Below are 22,990 nucleotides of genomic sequence, written 5' to 3'. Positions count from 1 at the left end.
TGCTTCACACCCATATAAGAGCATTGGTAAAACTATACTCTCATACTTTTCCCTCTTTGCCTCCAAGGACAAAGTTCTTTCTCTCCACAGACTCCTAAGTGCACCACTCACCCTTTTCCCCTCATCAATTCTATGATTCACCTCATCTTTCATAGACCCATCCGCTGACACGTCCACTCCCAAATATCTGAATACATTCACCTCCTCCATACTCTCTCCCTCCAATCTGACATCCAATCTTTCATCACCTAATCTTTTTGTTATCCTCATAACCTTACTTTTTCCTGTATTCACTTTTAATTTTCTTCTTTTGCATACCCTACCAAATTCATCCACCAATCTCTGCAACTTCTCTTCAGAATCTCCCAAGAGCACAGTGTCATCAGCAAAGAACAACTGTGACAACTCCCACTTTGTGTGATTCTTTATCTTTTAACTCCACGCCTCTTGCCAAGACCCTCCCATTTACTTCTCCTACAACCCCATCTATAAATATATTAAACAACCACGGTGACATCACACATCCTTGTCTAAGGCCTACTTTTACTGGGAAATAATTTCCCTCTTTCCTACATACTCTAACTTGAGCCTCACTATCCTCGTAAAAACTCTTCACTGCTTTCAGTAACCTACCTCCTACACCTGCAACATCTGCCATTGCCCCCCTATCCACCCTGTCATACGCCTTTTCCAAATCCATAAATGCCACAAAGACCTCTTTAGCCTTATCTAAATACTGTTCAATTTCACAAAAAAATTGTATTATGAGAAATTATCCAACTTAAAAGTTGATATAAAAAAGACCTGGAAAACCCTATCTGAAATTCTAGGAACAAAAAAGATATCAGGAAACAGAGCAATCAAACTAACGAAACCAGATGAACCCCAACTCCCACCAACTGAAACAGCAAACAGACTCAATGTTTTCTTTTCCACCATAAGAAAAAACCTTCCTGATAAAATCCCAAGCTCAAATACCCCACCCAGTGACTACCTCACTGGCAACCACCCGAACACACTGTTCCTAGCTCCGACTAACCCAACAGAAGTCTCCCTTATTATCAACACTAAAAAACAAGACAGGAGATTTAAATACCTTACCACCCTTTATATACAAAAAAAAAAAAAACTTCGCAAGTGCTGTCACCAATCATTGCAACACACTTTAACAAATCCATCGAATCCTCTACCTTCCCCAAAGTTCTCAAAATAGCGAGGGTCACCCCGATACATAAAGGAGGAGATCAAACAGACTTGAATAACTATAGGCCAGTATCCAACTTACACCCTCTCTCTAAAATCCTTGAAAAATTAATTCATAAGCGAATCTATTCCTACCTCATCTCCCACAGCATACTCAACCCTTGTCAGTTTGGGTTCAGGCCTAATAAAAATACGAATGATGCTATTATACACATGCTAGAACAAATATACACTGCACTCGAGAAAACAGAAGTCCCATTGGGGATCTTCATTGATTTACATAAAGCTTTTTATACAGTTGATCATGATTTGCTGCACATAAAATTGTCACACTATGGTATAAGAGGGCACTCCATCAACTACCTAGTCATACCTTAGCAACAGAAGCCAATATGTGTACAAAAATGGAACAAACTCTTCCACACAACCAATTACAGTTGGTGTCCCACAGGGAAGTGTCCTTGGCCCTCTCCTCTTCCTCATTTACATAAACGACCTACGGAATGCATCATAACTACTCAAACCCACACTATTTGCAGATGACACTACATACGTTTTCTTTCGCCCAAGCCCAGTCATACTAGCCAATACTGTAAATACTAAATTACAGAAAATGTCTACCTGGATGATGATAACAAAGCTTACACTCAATATTGACAAAACCTACTTCATACAGTTTGGAAACAGAACTACAGATGTCCCTCTAACATAATGATAAATGGATCACCTATCACAAAACTCAGAGGGAAAATTCTTAGGAATCCACCTTCATAATATACTCAGATTTCAAACACACAAACACACTTCCAAGAAAATCTTCAAGACTGTAGGCATACTATCGAAGATACGGTACTGTGTTCCAGAGTCAGCCCTCCTGGCCCTATATCACTCACTCATTTACCCCTATCTCACCTATGAAATTTGTACATGGGGCTCAACAACAACAAACCATCTCAGGCCATTAATTACCCAACAAAAGGCTACAGTCAGAATGATAACAAATTCCCACTATAGACAGCATACTCCACCAATATTCAAAATGCTAAATTTGCTCACTGTACAAAACATCCATGCTTATTATTGTACCTACTACATACATAGAACACTGAACTCGGATATAAACCCTCCCATCAAACTTCTCCTTACCAACTTCAACAGAACACATGACCACAACACAAGGCACAGATCACTTTTTGATGTTCCTCGTGTCCATCTCGCACTATGTAAAAATGCAATGCGCATAAAAGGTCCCAAAAATCTGGAATTCATTACCTGTGAATATAAAAGAAACAGTCTGTTTATCAATTCAAGACTTCTTAAAAACCACTTACTCACCCACGACTAAATAAATACTGATTAACTGTATCTCATAAATGTATAACCTGTGACCCTATCAAACTTTTTTTTTTTTTTTTTTTTTTTTGCAATTACATTACCTAATAGAATAATCCATTCTCATGAATGCTCAGTAACTCATCAAATGAAATGACCATATGACCTGTTTCTGCACTACAAATCATTGATTTTATTCGATTTGACAAGATTATATTATAAATTTGCTACAAATTTGTACAACTATAAAGCCTCATATTTGAAATACTCATTTGTACTTCATGTTGTAATTTGTTTACTGTATTTTTACCACTGAATATATCATTGCTTAGTTAACCCCTTTGACTGTTTCGATCATACATATATGTCTTATGCGCCACTGTTTCAAACGTATTGATATGTGTAAATTCTAGCAGCTTCAAATCAAGTGGGAGAAAGCTGGTAGGCCTACATGAAAGAGAATGGGTCTCGGTGGTGGGTGTGCACCCTGTGAAAAAAATCTGGGACTCGGTGGTGCATTGTGGGAACGCCATCTTGGTAGTCCATTTTCATCATGCCTCGTGGTAAGAAGTACCTCGGCGTATTGGAGGTCTACTGTTCCCAAGTGATAGGTCTAACAGTGATGGAAGTGCCAGTGAAAGTGAATTTCATGGTTTTGGAGAGGGTGTGACCAAAAGCAGTGCCCAGGATTATGTAATTAGTGATGAAAACCCCGATGACCCACAACTGTCCACCTCTGGTGCTTCCACATCTCATTCACGTTCACCTGTACCAGGACGAAAAAGGAAACTATTTCACCTTTTACAGGACTCGGATCTGAGCAGTGAAAGTGATAATGATAGTGATTTCAAAGTTATTGACAGCAGCTCGAGTAGCGACAGGGAGGGGGAATGTTCCCCAGTGAAACAGCAGTATGTTCGACGCAGCATGCATTCTGGTAGTGTGACTTATGCCCTTCCAAGGCAAAGGAGTAAATCTGGGAGTACATCTCATGGCTCTACACCATGACCTGACAGTGAAGATGACGATATTGTTACAATGGGGATGTGTAATGTGCGTGGGGAAGAAGGTGATGGTGGTGATGTTGGCGGTGGCATGAGTCATGTGGCACCAGCACCGGGCCACGCTACTGCCGATGCTGCTGACTCTGCACAACTACAACCAGCCTCACCCAACCCCACACTCCCACAACATCCACAACCATAACCTGCACAACCACAACCATGTTTCAATATCCAGAGCCCACCAGCAGACCTCATCTGGGATTGGCAGCAAGGTGACGATTTTATTCCCAATCCCCATGACTTTGATGAAACACAAAGTGGAGTATGGCCATCGTGTACACTTGCGAACAATGCCACTGAACTAGAATGCTTTCAGTTGTTCTTTGATGAACCCCTGATGGACATTGTCAGGGAAACCAACACATACTATGAGTACACCATGGCAAATACAGTTATTTCACCAAGGTCACGGCTACACCAGTGGAAGGACACAACTGTGGCAGAAATGTACCTGTTCTTTGCCACAATAATGCTTATGCCACATGTGTATAAGCACACTGTCACCACATACTGGTCAACAGAATGCTTGATTTCAACCCCAGGTTTTAGTGACACTATAGGTGTGAATCGTTTTTTGATACTGTTAGGTATGTTACACTTTTCAGATGAAACAAGGCCTGACATAAGTGACAGGTTATGTAAGATCAGAAATGTATTCATATACCTGAAACAAAAGTGTTGCATGTATTTTTATCCCTTCAGGAAGCTTGTTATTGACGAGTCTTTGATTTTATTCAAAGGAAGACTCTCATTCAAGCAGTATATACCAAGCAAGAGAAAACGCTTTGGTATTAAGTTATTTGTACTGTGTGATTGCAAAAGTAGTCTCGTTTTGGATATCGTTGTGTACACTGGCAGTAATACATTGAAAGATACTAGGAAGTTATTGGGTATCTCTGGTGATGTGGTTCGAACAATGATGGAACCATATCTTGGTAAGGGGCATATATTTTATACTGATAACTGGTACACAAGCCTCATACTCAGTGATTTCTTGTGAGTGAACATGACACACATGTGTGGCACAGTGCGTGGTAATCCTAAGCATATGCCAAGGTTCGACGCTGGCACTCGCAGAGGTGAGGTGCAGGCCTTTGCTGCCAATGATATCATGGCATTTTGGTGGCATGACAAACGTGATGTCACACTGTTGACGTCAGTTCACCGAAACGAAATGGCACAATAGAGAGACCAATGAATCCATTCTAAAACCTGCAGCTGTCATGGACTACAACCTCAGTATGTGCTTAGTGGACAAATGTGACATGCAGATTGGGTTTGCTGATTGTGTATGCAAGAATTATAAGTGGTATATAAAACTTTTTTTCCATCTTCTAGATATTTCCATGCTAAATGCTTATAACATATACAAGTTGAGGACCAACAACAAACCAGAATATGGTGAATTTTGTTTCAGTCATCAGACAAATAATCGTCAAGTACCAAGGAGCAAACCTGCAATAGACCAGCGCCCACGAAATTACCAACACATGCCATCTCACTTGAGGCCTGGTGATCACTACCCCATACAACTGCCTCTTACTGCTTTCAAGAAAAGTGCTCAGAAGAGGTGTTTTGTATGTGGACATACCACAAAATGCCCACAAACACACAGAGACACTTGTTTTATGTGTGAGGAGTGTCAAGTACCACTCTGCATATACCCATGTTTCAAAGAGTTCCACAAGCTGCAGCAGTTCTAGGAAAGTGTTCAGTGACTGTACATATGTATATATATTATGGAACAATAGTAATAAACAATGTTTTGTATTATTTGTTTGTGTAAACAAGTTATATACACAATCTAATAGTGATAATGTTTGTTCAGTTATTGTTTTGTAAACAATGAGTGTATATTTGAACAATGCACCTTACTTTGGTCTCACAGGCCACATAAGTTGCTTAGAAAAGAAAAATATTGGAAAATACAAGAAACCTTCAAATTGGAGCAAATAAAAGAATACTGGGTGGGCGGCATTTGCCACTGTTGCCATACGCCACTCATTTTCTGCCAACTTTGCACCTCTATATCTCGGTAAGTACTGATGGCAAAAAAATTTTTTTAGGCTTAAAACACACTGTAAAATCATCTTAACATTTTGGTAAGAAAAATTATTTTTTTTTTCGAATACGTATTTTGCGACATAGTGACAGTTTCAGAAAGGGGCTTGCAACAGTCAAAGGGTTAATCTTAAGTTAATTTTAAGCCTGCCCACAATGCTCTGCATACAAGGGGCTTTTAGCATGTACACTCAACCACAGTATTTCTTTTGTACAACTATGTATCATGTCCAAATAATAATAAATAAATAAATAAAAGTGCTTTAAAGTGACCTCAGACACTCAATTGACCCTAAGAGAGTTTTGGAAAGATCACTTTAGTATCCTCAGTTGTGTAAACCTTATTGGTAAGGCTTAGGAGGGAGTGCCTAAGAGGACCTTGAACTCTGCTGGGAGGAAATTGTGGCCAGAATGTGTAGAAGAGAGGGATTTTGAAGGGTTTGGGGCTAACCATGAGAAGCCTATGCCAGTTGTGGAATCTATTGTGGCATTGGGGGAAGTCCTTGAGGTTGGAGGTTAGTGGGGAGGATGTGGAAGAGTTGGTGGAGGAGGACAGTGAAGAACTAACCACTGATGAGCTGCAGGAGCATCTGCAACAGCAAGAGGCCAGACCTGAGGAGACTGCTTCAGAGGAGGGGAGAGAGAAATTGAAGAAGTTGCCTACTTCAACGATTAAGGAAATGTGTGCAAAGTGGGTTGAACTGCAAACCTTTATGGATGAAAATCACCCTAACACAGCTATTGCAAGCCGTGCTGGTGACTATTACAGTGAAAATGTTGTGGCCCATTTTAGGCAAATCTTAACCCTTTTAGGGTTTCGGCCGTACAGTGGACCCCCGCATAGCGACCTTAATCCGTGCAAGAGGGCTGGTTGTTATGCGAAATGTTCGGTATGCGAATGAATTTTCCCCATAAGAAATAATGGAAATCAAATTAATCCGTGCAAGACACCCAAAAGTATGAAAAAAAAATTTTTACCACATGAAATATACATTTTCCTACACACAAAGAGGAGGATACATGCACAATAGTAGAGTAGTACATGCACAATATATATTGTGCATGTACTACTCTACTAAATGAAGAATAAATGACACTTACCCTTATTGAAGATGCAGCAATGACTGATGAGACACTGTGTCCTGGGAGTGCCTTTTCCTCCTGAGTACTGTAGGTCCTGTTTGGCATTTTCTTCCAGAACATGCCTTATCACACTGTGTATGCCACTACGATTCTTAAATCTCTCAAACCAACCTTTGCTGGCTTTAAATTCACCAATATGAGCACTAGTTCCAGGCATTTTTCCCTGTTCACCTGGGTGTTAGTCGACTGGTGTGGGTTGCATCCTGGGAGACAAGATTAAGGACCCCAATGGAAATAAGTTAGACAGTCTTCGATGACACTGACTTTTTTGGGTTATCCTGGGTGGCAAATCCTCTGGGGTTAATTGTTTCTTGGTATTCTCAATAAGCCACACCAACAACGGTGCTACAGCAGCAGCAGCAGCTGACGGTGGTACAGCAGCAACAGACGATGCTACAGCAGCAGCAGACGATGCTACAGCAGCAGCAGACGATGCTACAGCAGCAGCAGACGATGCTACAGCAGCAGCAGACGATGCTACAGCAGCAGCAGACGATGCTACAGCAGCAGCAGACGATGCTACAGCAGCAGCAGACGATGCTACAGCAGCAGCAGACGATGCTACAGCAGCAGCAGACGATGCTACAGCAGCAGCAGACGATGCTACAGCAGCAGCAGACGATGCTACAGCAGCAGCAGACGATGCTACAGCAGCAGCAGACGATGCTACAGCAGCAGCAGACGATGCTACAGCAGCAGCAGACGATGCTACAGCAGCAGCAGACGATGCTACAGCAGCAGCAGACGATGCTACAGCAGCAGCAGACGATGCTACAGCAGCAGCAGACGATGCTACAGCAGCAGCAGACGATGCTACAGCAGCAGCAGACGATGCTACAGCAGCAGCAGACGATGCTACAGCAGCAGCAGACGATGCTACAGCAGCAGCAGACGATGCTACAGCAGCAGCAGACGATGCTACAGCAGCAGCAGACGATGCTACAGCAGCAGCAGACGATGCTACAGCAGCAGCAGCTGACGGTGGTACAGCAGCAGCAGCTGACGGTGGTACAGCAGCAGCAGCTGACGGTGGTACAGCAGCAGCAGCTGACGGTGGTACAGCAGCAGCTGTACCACCAATAGTAGCGATGGTTGATTGGGGTTTATTATACAACCTGGCCAGCTCGGAGACACGCACTCCACTTTCATACTTATCAATGATCTTTTTCTTCATCTCCATAGTAATTCTCACCCTTATTGCTGTAGGGTTGGCACTAGAAGCCTTCTTGGGGCCCATGGTCACTTATTTTCCAGAAAAAATCAGCAAAAACACTGTAATAATACGAAATGTTCCGATTGTATGCTTGGATGTTACCGCGGAGGCTGGCTGGTAAACAATGCCACCGGCGGAACATGTGAGCGTGGCTCAGGCTGCACATTGGACGCGTCTCGGACGAAGGGCGGTGAGCGGGTTTTTGGGCGGTATGCGAGGCAAAATTTTTGCGATCAAAGCGTCCGGTATGCGGGGGTCCACTGTACTAGTACGGCTTACGCACCAGGGTTTTTGACGTACTAGTACGCATAAATTCTAGCGCCCTCAAATCTGGCAAGAGAAAGCTGGTAGGCCTACATATGAAAGAATGGGTCTGTGGTCAGTGTGCGTAGTATAAAAAAAATCCTGCAGCACAGTGTGTGTAATGAGAAAAAAAAAAAACTTTGACCGTGTTTTTGGTTTAAAACAGCGACTTTGCACTGCATTTTCGTATGGTATTTATTGTTGTATTCTAGTTTTCCTGGTCTCATTGTATAGAATGGAAGACATATTACAGAAATTGAGATGATTTTGACAGGTTTTACAATGAAAAGTACCCTTGAAATTGAGCTCAAAGTAGCAGAAACGGTTCAATTAAAGCTCAAAAGTAAACAGATCATGCTAAGCGTCCAATACACGTCAACTGGTGAGTCTAATATTCTTTCACAAGTGCACTGATATTATTTATACCATTTCTACACTAATGCAGTAGTCTGCATAACAGTAAATCTTATTTTTTTGTGAGAATAAAAAATCAAAGTAGAAAGCAAAAGAAATGTAAGAGGGGCCTGGGGATGTGACTAATCAACAGAGGAAATGTTATTTTAGTGCCAGGAATGTCTTTCTTGTTTATTCTGGACCCTATTTGGAAATTGGCATCTTTTGAAATTTGTGTGAAATTGGCAAAATTGCTAAATTCTGACCACTTTATTGAATAGTTGAAATCGGTAAATGGGTGGTTTCTTGTACTCATTCGATAGAAAAAATGGAGTTCCAGCAAAATAGCTGTGAGTTTTGTCGACTAGTACACTGGAATTGGCCAAAAATAGGGCTCAAAGTGGGCAAAATCACCGATGCGTAAACATCGTTGAAACCGCTAACTTCGTGAGGGCATAATTCCGTAAGTTTTCCATCAAATTTCATACTTTTGGTGTCATTATGATCGGGAAAAGATTCTCTATCTTTTCATAAGAAAAAATTTTTTTTTTTCTTTTTTTAAATTTTGGCGAGCCTGAGAACAAGTCTCTGAGAGGGCCTGGCAACCCTCAAAGAGTTAAAGGAATGTGAGGTACAGAGCTCTATGGACAGATTTATGTGCGACAGAGGTCCAGTGACTTTGAAGCTGGTCCTAGTGGCATTAAAAGAAGGAGGAAAGTAACCCCAGAAAAGGACTTGCTACCTGAAGTCCTCATGGAAGGGGATTCCCCTTCCAAACGATAACAACTTCCACCATCTCCCCTTCTCCCATCCCATCAATCATCACCAGATCTTCAATAAAGTTAAGTGTCATGTATTCTTTATTTAGTACAGTAGTAATTGTGCATGTCTTCTTCTTTTTGTGTGTAGGAAAATGTATATTTCACGTGGTAAAAATTTTTTTTTTCATACGTTGGGGTGTCAGGAATGGATTAATTTGATTTCCATTATCTCTTATAGGGAAAATTAATTCAGCTACCGATAATTTCATCTAACGATGAGCTCTCAGGAACTGATTAATATCATTAGCCAAGGGTCCACTGTATACTGATTTCTTTCCAGGTTGATAGCCTATCACTTTACACTTATTTATGATATCACTTGGTATGTTGAGATGAAGATGTCTAGGATCAGTTTTAATGTGGTTTGTTTACATGTTTCCTGAGCTATAGTTGATGGTAGATGTTTGCTATTCACTATGACTGAGTCAGACAGTTGTTGTTGGTCTAAGTGGTCATGGAAACTCTTCATGACTTCGGTAAGTTGTAAGTCTTCTCTTTCTCTTTCACTCTTGATGTTGATGTTCAGTTGCACAACTTGATCTTTGAGGAGGTTGATGGATTCCTCAGACTTGGTGTGGGTTTTGCTGAGTTAGTCAAGCACATTTTGTTTATGTTCTAGAGTTGTAATTTTGTCCATGTTCTGCGTGTTGTTGGTTTTTAAGTCTTCAATTTCCTGGGTTAACATATCATTGAACTTCTTAAGCTCTTCCATTTCCCGGGTTAACATGTTGATTTTCTGACTTTGCCTCCTGATGATTGCAGCTATTTCTGGGTCTTCAATGTGCAAATCCTCAAGTCCAGGGAAGGAGTTATCTTGGATGTTTGTGGCAGCGGCCATGTTTGTTATTGTTGTCAGACAAGTGTTATGGTGGTGCCGGTGGGTGGTGAGGGTTGTGTCCTGGCTGGCAGTAGAAGTTTTCCTTATAGTATTGCTTCTCTCACCTGTGGTGCTATAAGTCCTCGGTTGAATACTGGACCTTCTCTTGTTGCCCAGACCCCTGGCCATTGACTGTGGTTTCAGATGAATTGTAGACGATGGGTAGTTTGCAGGTGCTGGAATGTTTCCTTGTGCCTGGCAGCAGGGTAGATGGAGGTAACACAAGTCTTCAGTTGGATATATATCGTATTTTAGGTAATTTCTGCAGCTGAATTATGTCATTCTGGGTATCCACGTATCTTAGTGTTACGTGGGTCCTTACTAGGCCATCACAGTGTTGTTAGGAACCTCTGGTGGAAGGAAAATAGAGGAGCAGGAAACTTGCTGCTGCTGTGATGTGTGCACACTCCTGCCAGGAATGCCTACATTGTTTATTCTGGACCCTACTTTGAAATATATTTTGAACTTTGAACTTGACCAAATTACCGAGTTCCAATCACTATTGGGTAGTTGAAATAACTGATTGAACAATTTGTTGTGCTCAATAAATAAAATAGAACACATGCTAACGAAATAGCTAAAAATTTGGTCTAATTGAACAATGTAATTGGCCAAAAATAGAATAAAGATTTTATTTCTTTGTAAAGGTTACAATGTGTAATTACAGTTTTGGTTTAAGTACAAAGAAAGCCACTATCATGCTGGGGCATTTTGACAGACTAATCCTAATGCATAATGACTACTAAAATCTAGACAAGATAAGAGTGGTTAACTTTTTAATAAATCTTTATTTAATCTTAATACTAATGTGAGGTAGTCAAGATGGAGGTATATACGAATAATAATCTTGAAGTTGCACATAATGAAAACAGTATTACAATTAATGGTTCAGACAGTAATATTTCATGGATTGGCAGATGTTTAATAGACTAGAGGTCATATAATATTTGGGAGAGTTGCTTCAAACTGTTTAGAAGTTGTTTTGGTTGGTTTGGTTAGTATTGAGAGATGAGATGATTTTTAAGCAGTCCTAAATTTATATGTAGTCAGGGGATCCTTTACCGGTTAAGGTAGTGAATTCCAGATCTTGGGGCTCTTTATGTGCATTGCATCTTTGTTTAGTGTGCTTAGAGTGCCTTGTGCTTTGTATTGTGACTGTGCATTCTGTTGTAGCTATCAAGGAGAAGTTTAAGTGGAGGGTTTATATTGGAGTTTAATGTTTTGTATATGCAGTAGGCACAATAATATGAGTGTCTCTCGTATATTTAGTAGGTTCAGGCTTTTGAAAAGTGGTGGGGTGTGCTGTCTGACACAGGAACTGGTAATCATCTGCACAGCAGCTATTTGTTGGGTAATTAAAGGTTTAAGATGGTTGGCTGTGGTTGATCCCCAGGTACAAATAACATAGGTGAGGTAGGGATATATTAAAGAGTGGTATAGGGTTCTGTTTCCAAACAGCATGAAGTATGTTTTGTTTATGTTGAAAGTGTGCAAAATCGCTGATGCATAAATATCACTGACAGCAAAATTCGCTGGAGCGTAATTTCGTCACTTCTTTATCAAATTACATACCTTTTGTTTTTTTTACCTTCAGAAAAAGATTGTCTACCATTTCACAAGAAAATTTTTTGATTGGGGGTCTGGACCCTCAGAGGGTTAATATCAATGTTAATGATGATAAAAATAACAGAAAAGATAGTATTGTATCTAGAATTTGATCCATCAAAATTGTAGTAAATAATTACGTCTGTAGTTCATGTCTGTTATCTTCAAAAATATAATCCTCCACTCAGGCTGAAAATGAGTACAGTGTGTATAAAATATCAACATATTTGATAATAGATGCAGACAAAAAATAGTTTCTAGAAAATAATTTCTGTTTGAATGTTTGCCTTTGCAGATTGACATTCATAAGAAATTGATTAGTTTCAGGATGTCCAATTGGTAAGTAAAATTCACCACAACTCTTATGTTTCTAAGTTAGGGACTTTATTATTGTTACTGAACAAAATTTATCCTACATTAATAAAAATAACTTTGTATACAGGACATGGAAAAGTTGCGGGAAGCTGAAGAAAACCTGCAGCAACTTGAGTTAAAGATGAATGCTAAAGCTAACAACAGTGAAAATGCCACAACAAAAAGTGACAACGGAAATCGTGATGAAGAGGTTCAGCAGCTCAAACTTCAATTAGAGGTCAGTTATAGTTTATATTTTCATTATTGAAAGTACAAGTTGCGACACTACAGTGTATGGGAAGGAAATTAACTAGCATTTGTAGAAGCAAAGAAAATTGAATTCATTGATATTCCATCTAAAATAAAAATCATGGGTAAAGCGCATAGGTTAGTTAATTTTTTAGGGGTGCTGCACATAAAATAGCTATCAATCAGTTAACAGTAACTTAGGACCTAGATCAGTTTGCCTAATTTATAATTATAAGTGATGTAACCTCATCTTTCATGAAGGATGAGATTAACCATTGAATTCATGAAGGAAAAAAGGTGAGTGGTACGTTGAGGTATCTGTGGAGACAAAAAACTTTATCCATGGAGGCAAAGAAGGAAACGTACGAAAGTAAAGTGGTACCAACACTCTTGTATGGGTGTGAAGCTTGGGTTGCAAGTGCTGCAGCAAGGAGGTGGCTGGAGGCATTGGAGATGTCCTGTCTAAGGGCATTATGTGGTGTAAATATTATGCAGAGAATTCCGAGTGTCGAAATTAGGAGGAGATGTGGAGTTATTAAAGGTATTAGTCAGAGGGCTGAAGAGGAGTTGTTGAGGTGGTTTGGTCATTTAGAGAGAATGGATCAAAGTAGAATGACATGGAAAGCGTATAAATCTGTAGGGGAAGGAAGGCAGGGTAGGAGTCATCCTCAAAAAGGTTGGAGGGAGGGGGTAAAGGAGGTTTTGTGGGTGAGGGGCTTGGATTTCCAGCAAGCATGCATGAGCATGTTAGATAGGAGTGAATGGAGATGAATGGATTTGGGACCTGACGAGCTGTTGGAGTGTGAGCAGGGTAAAATTTTGTGAAGGGATTCAGGGAAACCGGTTAGCTGGACTTGAGTCCTGGAAACAGGAAGTACAATGCCTGCACTTTAAAGGAGGGGTTTGGGATATTGGTAGTTTGGAAGGACTTCTGAACTGTCGTATCTGAGCACCTCTGCAAAGACAGTGATTATGTATGAGTGAAGTGAGAGTGTTGAATGACGATGATTAGTATTTTCTTTGTTTTTGGGTCACCCTTCCTCTGTGGGAGACGGCCAGCGTGTTAAAAAAAAAAAATGATGTAATGCCACTGTCAAATGGTGCTGTAGGCTGGGTTTAATTTACAGTGGTACCTTGACTTACGAGTTTAATTCGTTCTGTGACGGAATTCGTAACTCAATTGTTCGTATATCAAATAAATTTTCCTCCTTGAAATTAACTGAAATGCCATTAATCCATTCCAGTCCCAAAAAAATCACCCCAGGGGCAGGAGAAAATACTTCAGTATAATGCTAATATCAACTCTATGGCTTATTTATCTATCAGAATTATCTAATATGACATATTAAACACTGCAGTGGACCCTCAGTTATCGGCCTAATCCGTTCCAGAAGGTCAGCCGAAAACCGAAATAATATTTCCCATAAGAATTAATGTAAATACAATTAATCCGTTCCAGACAAAAATTCACAAAAAATTATTATTTTTTTTAACAATTATATAAATATTACATACCTTTACTGAAGGCTAATGCTGGCTTCTGGCAGAAGGAAAGAGGGAGGAGTTAGTGTTTGGAAGGGGAATACCTCTTCATAAAGACTTTAGGTAGCAAAGCCTTCTCTGGGGTTACTTCCATTCTTTGTCTTTTAATGCCACTAGGACCAGCTTAAGAGTCACTGGACCCTTGTCTCGCAAAATAACTGTCCAGAGTGCTCTGTTTCTGGTGTCTCTTTAAGATTTCCCTGAAGTGGGATAGGGTTTTGTCACTAAACATGTTGCAGATATGACTTGTTTCAGCTTTGTCAGGATGGTACTTCTCGACAAAACTTTGCACATCATTCCACTTTGCACAAATGTTCTTAATCAGTGAAGAAGGCACCTCTGAAGCAAGTTTCTCAGCTGCAGTCTGTTCCTGTTCAAGTTGAAGCTCTTGGAGCTCTTCAGTGGTTAGCTCTTCCCTTTGATCCTCCACGAACTCTTCCACATCCTTGCCACTCGTCTCCAACCCCAGGAATTTCGCCAGTGCCACAAAAGAGTCTGCAGGATCAGGGTCAGCCTCAAACCCTTCAAAATTTCTCTCTTGGACACAATCTGGCCACAGTTTTTTCCAAGCAGAGTTCAAAGTCCTGGAAGTCACTCCCTTCCAAGCCTTACCTATAAGGCTTATGCAGTGGAGGATAGCGAGGCGATTCCTCCAGAACTCTCCCAGAGTTAATTGAGTGTCCGAGGTCGCTTCAAAGCACTTTTGAAACACTGCTTTTGTGTCAAGTTTTTTGAAGTTAGAAATGACCTGCTGGTCCATGGGCTGGAGGAGAGGAGTGGTGTTAGGAGGCAAGAACTTCACTTTTATAAAATTGAAGTCCCTAAGCACATGGTCTTCCAAGTCTGGAGGATGTGCAGGAGTATTGTCCAGTACCAGGAGGCACTTGAGTGGCAATTTCTTTTCCAGGAGGTATTTTTTCACACTTGGGCCAAATGCATCATTAACCCACTCTTTGAAAATTTGCCTTTTGACCCATACCTTATGATTAGCTTTCCACATTACACACACACTATCCTTCATGACATTGTTTTTCTTGAAAACACTGGGATTTTCTGAGCGATACAGGAGTAAAGGCTTCGCTTTGAAATCCCCACTAGCATTACCACACAAAAAGCGTGTGTCCTGGCAGTGCCTTTTCCTCCTGGGTAATTAGGTCCTGTTTGGCATTTTCTTCCAAAACAGGCCCGTTTTGTCACAAATGAGCACTTGTTTGGGTTTGAATCCTTCAGCCTCTGTGTACCCCTGGAATTCCTGCACAAATTTTTCACCCGCACATTTTTCAGAACTTGCAGCCTCACCATGCCTTACAACACTGTGTATGCTACTACGCTTCTTAAATCTATTAAACCATCCTTTTCTGGCCCTAAATTCACAAACTGCAGCACTTGTTCCAGGCATTTCCTTTGCAAGATCATCATGAACTGCCTTGCCTTCTCATAAATAATCAACTCCACAACACTGTCTCCCACTAATTCTTTTTCCTTAATCCACAATAATAATAACTTTTCCATCTCTTCCATTATTGGTAGCCTTTGTTTAGTTAGAAAAGCTACTCCTTTTGCAATATTAGCATCCTTGATTTGTTCTTTCTTTGCCAGGATGGATGTAATTGTTGATTTATTCTTGCTGTACATCCTGGCAAGTTCCACCACCCTCATACCAGTCTCAGACTTTTCTATCACTTCATGCTTAAATTCCATGGTATTTCTCACTTTATTTACCAAAGGGACTTTCTTTGGATCCATGGTTACTTATTTCACAGTTGCACTGCAAAAGTAACACAAACTACAATGGGAAATAAGCAGAATGTTTTGATGTATGAACAGAAGTTTCCTCAGCCACCGAGAGATACAGCCAAACTGATGTGCAAGCGACCCCAGCCGGCAGACGGATGTGTCCCAAACGACTGATCACTGAATTAACGGCTGATAACCAGGCGCCGAAAAACCGGCCATTCACCGAGTTGGCCGTTAACAGAACCAGTCGATAACCAGGGGTCCACTGTATAAGTAACATAGAAATATGATGTATACTCTAGAATGAATAAAATAGTCCATAATATGATGAGTGTCCAGGACCAGTCCAAGCATATAAAATCATTACTGCTCCTTCCTATTAACCCCTTGATTGTCGCAACCCCCAATCCTGAGGTGTCTCCTGGTGTCGCAAAATTTCAAAAAAAAATTATTTTTTCTTATAAAATGATAGAGAATCTTTTCCCGACTGTAATGACACCAAAAGAACAAAATTTGATGGAAAACTGACAGAATTACGCTCTCGTGAAGTTAGCAACCTCGGCGATTTTGCCCACTTTGAGCCCTATTTTCGGCTAATTCCATTGTTCCAGTCAACCAAACTCATAGCTATTTCTTTAGAACTCCATTTTTCTATCAGTTGAGTACAAGAAACTGCCCATTTACTGATTTCAACTACCGAATAAAGTGGTCAGAAATTTGCAATTTGGCCAATTTCACAAAAATTAAAAAATGTGACAATTTCAAAATAAGGTCCAGAATGAACAATGCAGACATTCCTGGCTCTAAAATAACATTTTCTTTGCTCATCTGTCACGTCTCCAGGCCCCTCTGATATTACTCTTCCTTTCTATTTTGAATTTTTATTCAAACAAAAAATAGAAGATTTACTGTTATGCAGACTACTGTAATAATTGTACAGATAATGTCAACCCATTCATGACTGCATATTAGAATGGCTAGTTGGACATTTATTGGACAATGACATAAATTGTTTACTTTTGAACGTCGGCAAAAATCAAACATATCCCCTACTTTGAGCTCCATTTCCAGGTTCTTTTTATAGTAAAACCAATCAAAATCACCGCTGTTTCTATATTATGTTTTCCATTCTATCAAATGAGACCAAGAAAACGAGAATACAATCATAAATACTATACAAAAATAGACCACAAAGTCAGCATTTTAATTAAAAAAAATGGTCGGAGTTTTTTTTTCTCATTATGCACTGCGTGCTCCAGGATTTTTTTTATATGGTGCACACTGACCACACACCACACAGACCCATTCTCTCACATGTGGGCCTACCAGCTTTCCCTTACTTGATTTGAAGCCGCTAGAATTTATGAGTATATATACGTCAAACACGGTGGCTAATGAGACGTATATATATGACCAAAACAGTCAAAGGGTTAATGTGTTCTTTGGTCCTGGGTAAGTGAAAACAGTGTTTTTGAGAGGCTAACTGCACTAGATCACTAGTGCAGTGATATATGAATATCTTGGAAGAAAGTTATTGACTTACTTCATGAACCACATCATTTATTATTAAGGTACTGCAAATGCAATAATATTTACAGGAATCATAAAAAACAATTATTGTTCTACAATTAACTTGTGGAATATTGGAAATATTCCAAATATTTTGAGATTTGTATGGGAGTAAAAGGCAAGATATATTGCAAATGTCAAAAACTTTGCAACTTTATTTTTTTGTAGAATAACTCAAGATAATTACATGTTTACCTCCAGTGAGAACATCGCACTAGCATTGTTTTATAAGTACCAAGTCCCAAAACTACCTTTCGTTGTGCCATTTAGGCTGGGGTTCTTGCCAAATGTCATTCTCAGTAAATATTTTTTTTTTTTTCAGTAAATTTTTTTTTTTTAGCTCGTAACTCTGATTTTGGCTCGCAACTCCAAAATAAAAAAATTGACCGAGTGATGACTCGTAACTCAGAAAACTCGCAAGTTTGAGGCACTTGTAAGTCAAGGTGTCATTGTATTATGATAATTTGTTCAAAATTTTAAAATTGCTCTTGACATATAGATTATTAAGTTTTTTACTTCAAAATTCTAGGGGGTAGGGTGCCTGCCCCTCTTGCCCTCTCTTGAGGCTACCTTCCTGTGGGTAAATTAAACTAGGAAGATAGTATAAGTACTGTAGCAAGGAATCAGAGGACAAGCAATGGTGTCTTTTTTTTTTTTTTTACCCCCAGTCTTGGTGGAAATGGTTGAGGTGTTACAGAGAAACATTTTATACCTGAAAATATATTAATTGGTGTAAGAACTAATAACTTACAGTATTTCCATAGTTTTTTAAAAAATCTTAGGTTTATAGAATTTCAATTTTAAAAATACATTGCTGGGTATATTTATCTTGAATTCTTTTTCTTTTGGGCAATAGTTTCTTAGAGTAGCTCCATATCAAATTATTAACAGACTTCCACTGTTAAAGAAAAATACTGTACATTGTTGTTTACCATTGTGATTTAGCTATCACATTATTATAACTCTTGCCAGTATCTGGCACTGAGAAATATGTATGGGAAGAATAAAGACTGCCACTGTTACCACATACAAATGAGAAAGTTGAAGGTGGAAGCAAAAACAAGAAAATATTGGAGGCATCAAAGGAAGAGAAAGGTGATGAATGGAAAAGAATTATTCATTGCACAAGTAATAAGAAAAATGAAGTAGACCATCAATTAAAGTTGTAGTTTACATGCATCCAAACAAAAGAACTGTCATTGAAATATAAAGCATATTTTATTACTTAGACAAACTCAATGCTACCAAAGAAAACTGTGGCTATTTGATAATATTTTTGATGATACTTCATTGTAGACGATGTTTTGTTTTGGTCAAGCTTTTATCAAATCAGTTGAATAGCATACCAGTTTTTTTTTTTTTTTTTTTTTTTTTTATATACCACCAACTGCCTCCCACCGAGGTAGGGTAAACCAACAAACAAGAAAATACTTTCATTGTCACTCCATCAGTTACTGTCTTACCAGAAGGACACCAACATCACAGTTCAGATGACGTTCAAAACTGCAACTTCCTCACCCCTCCTTCAGAGTACAGTACTTCCCACCTCCAGGACTCAAGTCTGACTAACCAGTTTCCCTGAATCCCTTTATAAATTTTACCTTGTTCACACTCCAACAGCATGTTAAATCATAAAAAGCAATTGCATTCACTCCTATCTAACATGCTCACTCAAGTAGGTTGCATGTCTAAGTCCCTAGCACTCAAAACCTTTATTCCTCCCTCCAACATTTCCTAGTATAGCACCAACCCTTCCTTCTCCCCACTCCAGATTTATATACTCCTCTAGTAATCCTGTTTTTCTCCTTGCTCTCTAAATGTCCAAACCACCTCGAACAACCCTTAACCCTTTCAGGGTCGAGAGGCCTCTCTTAAACTCGTTCTCGGGGGTCGAAAATTTTTCGGAAAAAAAAAATTATCTTTTCTTATGAAAAGATAGAGAATCTTTTCCTGATCATAATGAAACCAAAAGTATGAAATTTGATGGAAAACTTAAGGAATTATGCTCTCGTGAAGTTAGCGGTCTCGGATGTTTACGCTTCGGTGATCTTGCCCACTTTAGAGCCCTATTTTCAGTCAATTCCAGTATACTAGTTGACAAAAATCATAACTATTTTGCTAGAACTCCATATTTTCTATCGAATGAGTATAAGAAACCACCCGTTTACCGATTTCAACTATCCAATAAAGTGGTCAGAAATTAGCAATTTTGCCAATTTCACACAAATTTCAAAAGATGCCAATTTCCAAGTGGGGTCCAGAATAAACAAGACAGACATTCCTGGCACTAAAATAACATTTCCTCTGTTCATTATTCACCCCCAGTCTCCTCTTACATCTCTTTTCCTTTCCACTTTGAATTTTTATTCTTACAAAAAAATAGAAGATTTACTGTTATGCAGACTACTGCATTAGTGTAGAAATGGTATAAATAATATCAGCGCACTTGTGAAAGAATATCAGACTCACCAGTTGACATGTATTGGATGCGTGGCATGATTTGTTTACTTTTGAACTTCGGCAAAAATCAAACATTTCTGCTACTTTGAGCTCAATTTCAAGGTACTTTTCATTGTAAAACCAATCAAAATCATATCAATTTCTGTAATATGTCTTCTATTCTATGAAATGAGACCAGAAAAACTAGAATACAACCATAAATACCATATGAAAATACAGTGCAAGGTCGCTGTTTTAAGCCAAAAACACTGTCAAAGTTTTTTTTTCTCATTGCTCACTGTGTGCTGCAGGATTTTTTTTATACTGCGCACACTGACCACATAGACCCATTCTTTCATATGTAGGCCTACCAGCTTTCTCTCGCTAGATTTGAAGGTGCTAGAATTTAGGCATACTAGTACGTCAATAACCCTGGTGCATAAGCCATGCTAGTACATCGGAAACTCTGAAAGGGTTAATCAGCCCTTTGAATAATACCTCTGGTAATTCCACACCTAATCTCCAAATTTCTAAAACTTTTCATAATATTCCTACCACACTTTGCCCTCAAATACAACATCTCTACTGTTTCCAACTGCCTCCTTGCTGCAACAATCAAAACCCATGCTTCACACCCATATAAAAGTGTTGGTACCACAATACTCTGATACATTCCCTTTTTGCCTCCATGGATAAAATTCTGTCTCCACAAATGCCTCAGTGCACCACCCACTTTTATACCTTCATGAATTCTATAATTCACCTCCATCTCTCATAGAACCATCTGCTGACAAGTCAACTCCCAAATATCTGAACTTATTTATTTCCTCCCTCAATATCCAATCTTTCATTGCCTGTATTTTTTATACTTTCATCACCTTACTCTTTCTAAAGTTTACTTTTAACGTCTTTCTACATATTCTCCCATATTCATTTACCAACCTTTGCAGCTTCTCTGAATCAACCAATATAACCATATCACTGACAAAAAGCAACTGCGACAGTTCCCACTCTGTACCAGATTCACTACTTTTCAATCCCACACTTTTCCCAACTCCATGGCATTCATTTTATATACAACTCCATCTATAAATATGTTAAACAACCATGATGTCATCACACATCCCTGTCGATGGCATACTTTTACTGGAAAATAATCTCTCTCCTACATACCCTGACTTGCAGCTCACTATACTTATAAAAGCCCTTCACTGCTTTAGGTAGCCTTCCACCTATTCCATATATTTGCAACATCCGCCACATTACTTCCCTATCCTTTGTAAATCTATAAATGCAATGAAAAGTTTCTTACCTTTAAGTATTTTTCACCTATGTGCTTCAGTGTAAATGCTTGGTCTACACAACCACTACTCTTTCTTGTTTCTTTGCAGTTCTACTCTCTGTCGTACCCATAATTCTTTCAAAAACAACTCTTTTATACACTGCTTATATACTCAACAGGCTTATTCCCCTATAATTCTTGTATTCTCTTTTATCCTCTTTTTCCCCTTAAACACAGGAACTATGAATGCTCTCTGTCAATCCTTAGGTAATTTCCCTTTGATCAGATGCACCAACCACCTTCTTTTACCTTTGTCTTAATTCAGTTTACCCTAGCTGTTTTGCCCCCTTTCATTCTACCCACTGCCTCATGCACCTCTCCAGACTCTCATCTAGTTCTTCCTCCTAAAAGGTGTTTCACTTCCCTGCCCATTGCAAGAAATCACTGCTTCCCTCTCATCATCAGCATTCAACATTTCCTCAAAATATTCCCTTCATCTTCCCTGTACCTCCATCTCCCCATCTCTTACTCTTGGTTTTAATTATTAAATCCATTTGGTCACTAAGCTTTCTCATCTTAACTTTTTCTTCTTTCATCTTCTTTCAACAAGCCAGCCGTATCCCACCAAAGCAGGGTGACCCAAAAAGAAAAAAAAGTTTCTCTTTTTAACTTTAGCAATGTATACAGAAGGGATTATTAGCCCCTTGCTCCCAGCATTTTAGTTGCTTCTTATGACACGCATGGCTTACGGAGGAAGGATTCTGTCCCACTTCCCCATGGAGATAAGAGGAAATAAACAAGAACAAAAACTAGTAAGAAAATAGAAAAAACCAGAGTGGTGTGTATATATATGCTTGTACATGCAAGTGTAGTGTGACCTAAGTGCAAGTAGAAGTAGCAAGATGGATCTGAAATCTTGCAATTTTTTTTTTTCAGCAAACCGGCTGTATCCCACCAAGGCAGGGTGGCCCAAAAAGAAAAACGAAAGTTTCTCGTTTTAAATTTAGTAATTTATACAGGAGAAGGGGTTACTAGGCCCTTGCTCCCGGCATTTTAGTCGCCTCTTACAACACGCATGGCTTAAGGAAGAAGAATTCTGTTCCACTTCCCCATGGAGATAAGAGGAAATAAACAAGAACAAAAACTAGAAAGAAAATAGAAGAAAACCCAGAGGGGTGTGTATATATATGCTTGTACATGTATGTGTAGTGTGACCTAAGTGTAAGTAGAAGTAGCAAGACGTACCTGAAACCTTGCATGTTCATGAGACAGAAAAAAGACACCAGCAATCCTACCATCATGTAAAACAATTACAGGCTACCGTTTTACACTCGCTTAGCAGGATGGTAGTACAGTTTGGCCATCACTAATCCGGCAATCAGTTATCCAGTTCTATCAGTAATCTGGCACTAATGTCGGCTCTCATAATTTCAAATTTCATCACTATACTGACTGAGATCATTATACTGACTCAAATTTCATCATCATACCCACTCAGAAATTGCGCAGCTGGTTGTAAATCCACATCAGCAAGCCAGTGGAACAGAAAGCAGCGATGAAAATGAATATGTAGTAAAAAGAGTCTCTATTGACAGGTTAATTAAGTGTATTCTATCCTAACCACTCTGTAATTGGCAAACTTACTAATCCGGCACAATACAGGTCCCAATGATGCCGGATTAGTGATGGCCAACCTTTACCTCCTTAACTTTTTCTTACTTCTCAGGAAAATTTGCTGATAAAACCTCTCCCACACTCTCATTTAACCTTCTATGCTACTCTTTTGAGCTTTGTTACTCTCCA

The 22,990-nt window shown here is 39.3% G+C and overlaps 1 protein-coding gene across 1 annotated transcript in view; it reads left to right on the top strand.

The window, feature by feature from the left end:
• The window catches only part of LOC128690043 (stromal interaction molecule homolog), a 298,076-nt gene that overhangs the window by 106,685 nt on the left and 168,401 nt on the right, over positions 1–22,990 (top strand). Inside the window, exon 7 of the mRNA XM_070088695.1 lies at positions 12,458–12,607. Within this exon, the coding sequence (XP_069944796.1) occupies positions 12,458–12,607 (150 nt within the window). The remainder of the gene's footprint in view (positions 1–12,457; positions 12,608–22,990) is intronic.

Source organism: Cherax quadricarinatus, chromosome 25 (genome assembly GCF_038502225.1).
Source record: "Cherax quadricarinatus isolate ZL_2023a chromosome 25, ASM3850222v1, whole genome shotgun sequence".
Lineage (NCBI taxonomy): Eukaryota > Metazoa > Arthropoda > Malacostraca > Decapoda > Parastacidae > Cherax > Cherax quadricarinatus.
The sequence above is the reverse complement of the archived record's forward strand: the minus strand, read 5'-3'. Positions and strand labels throughout refer to the sequence as shown.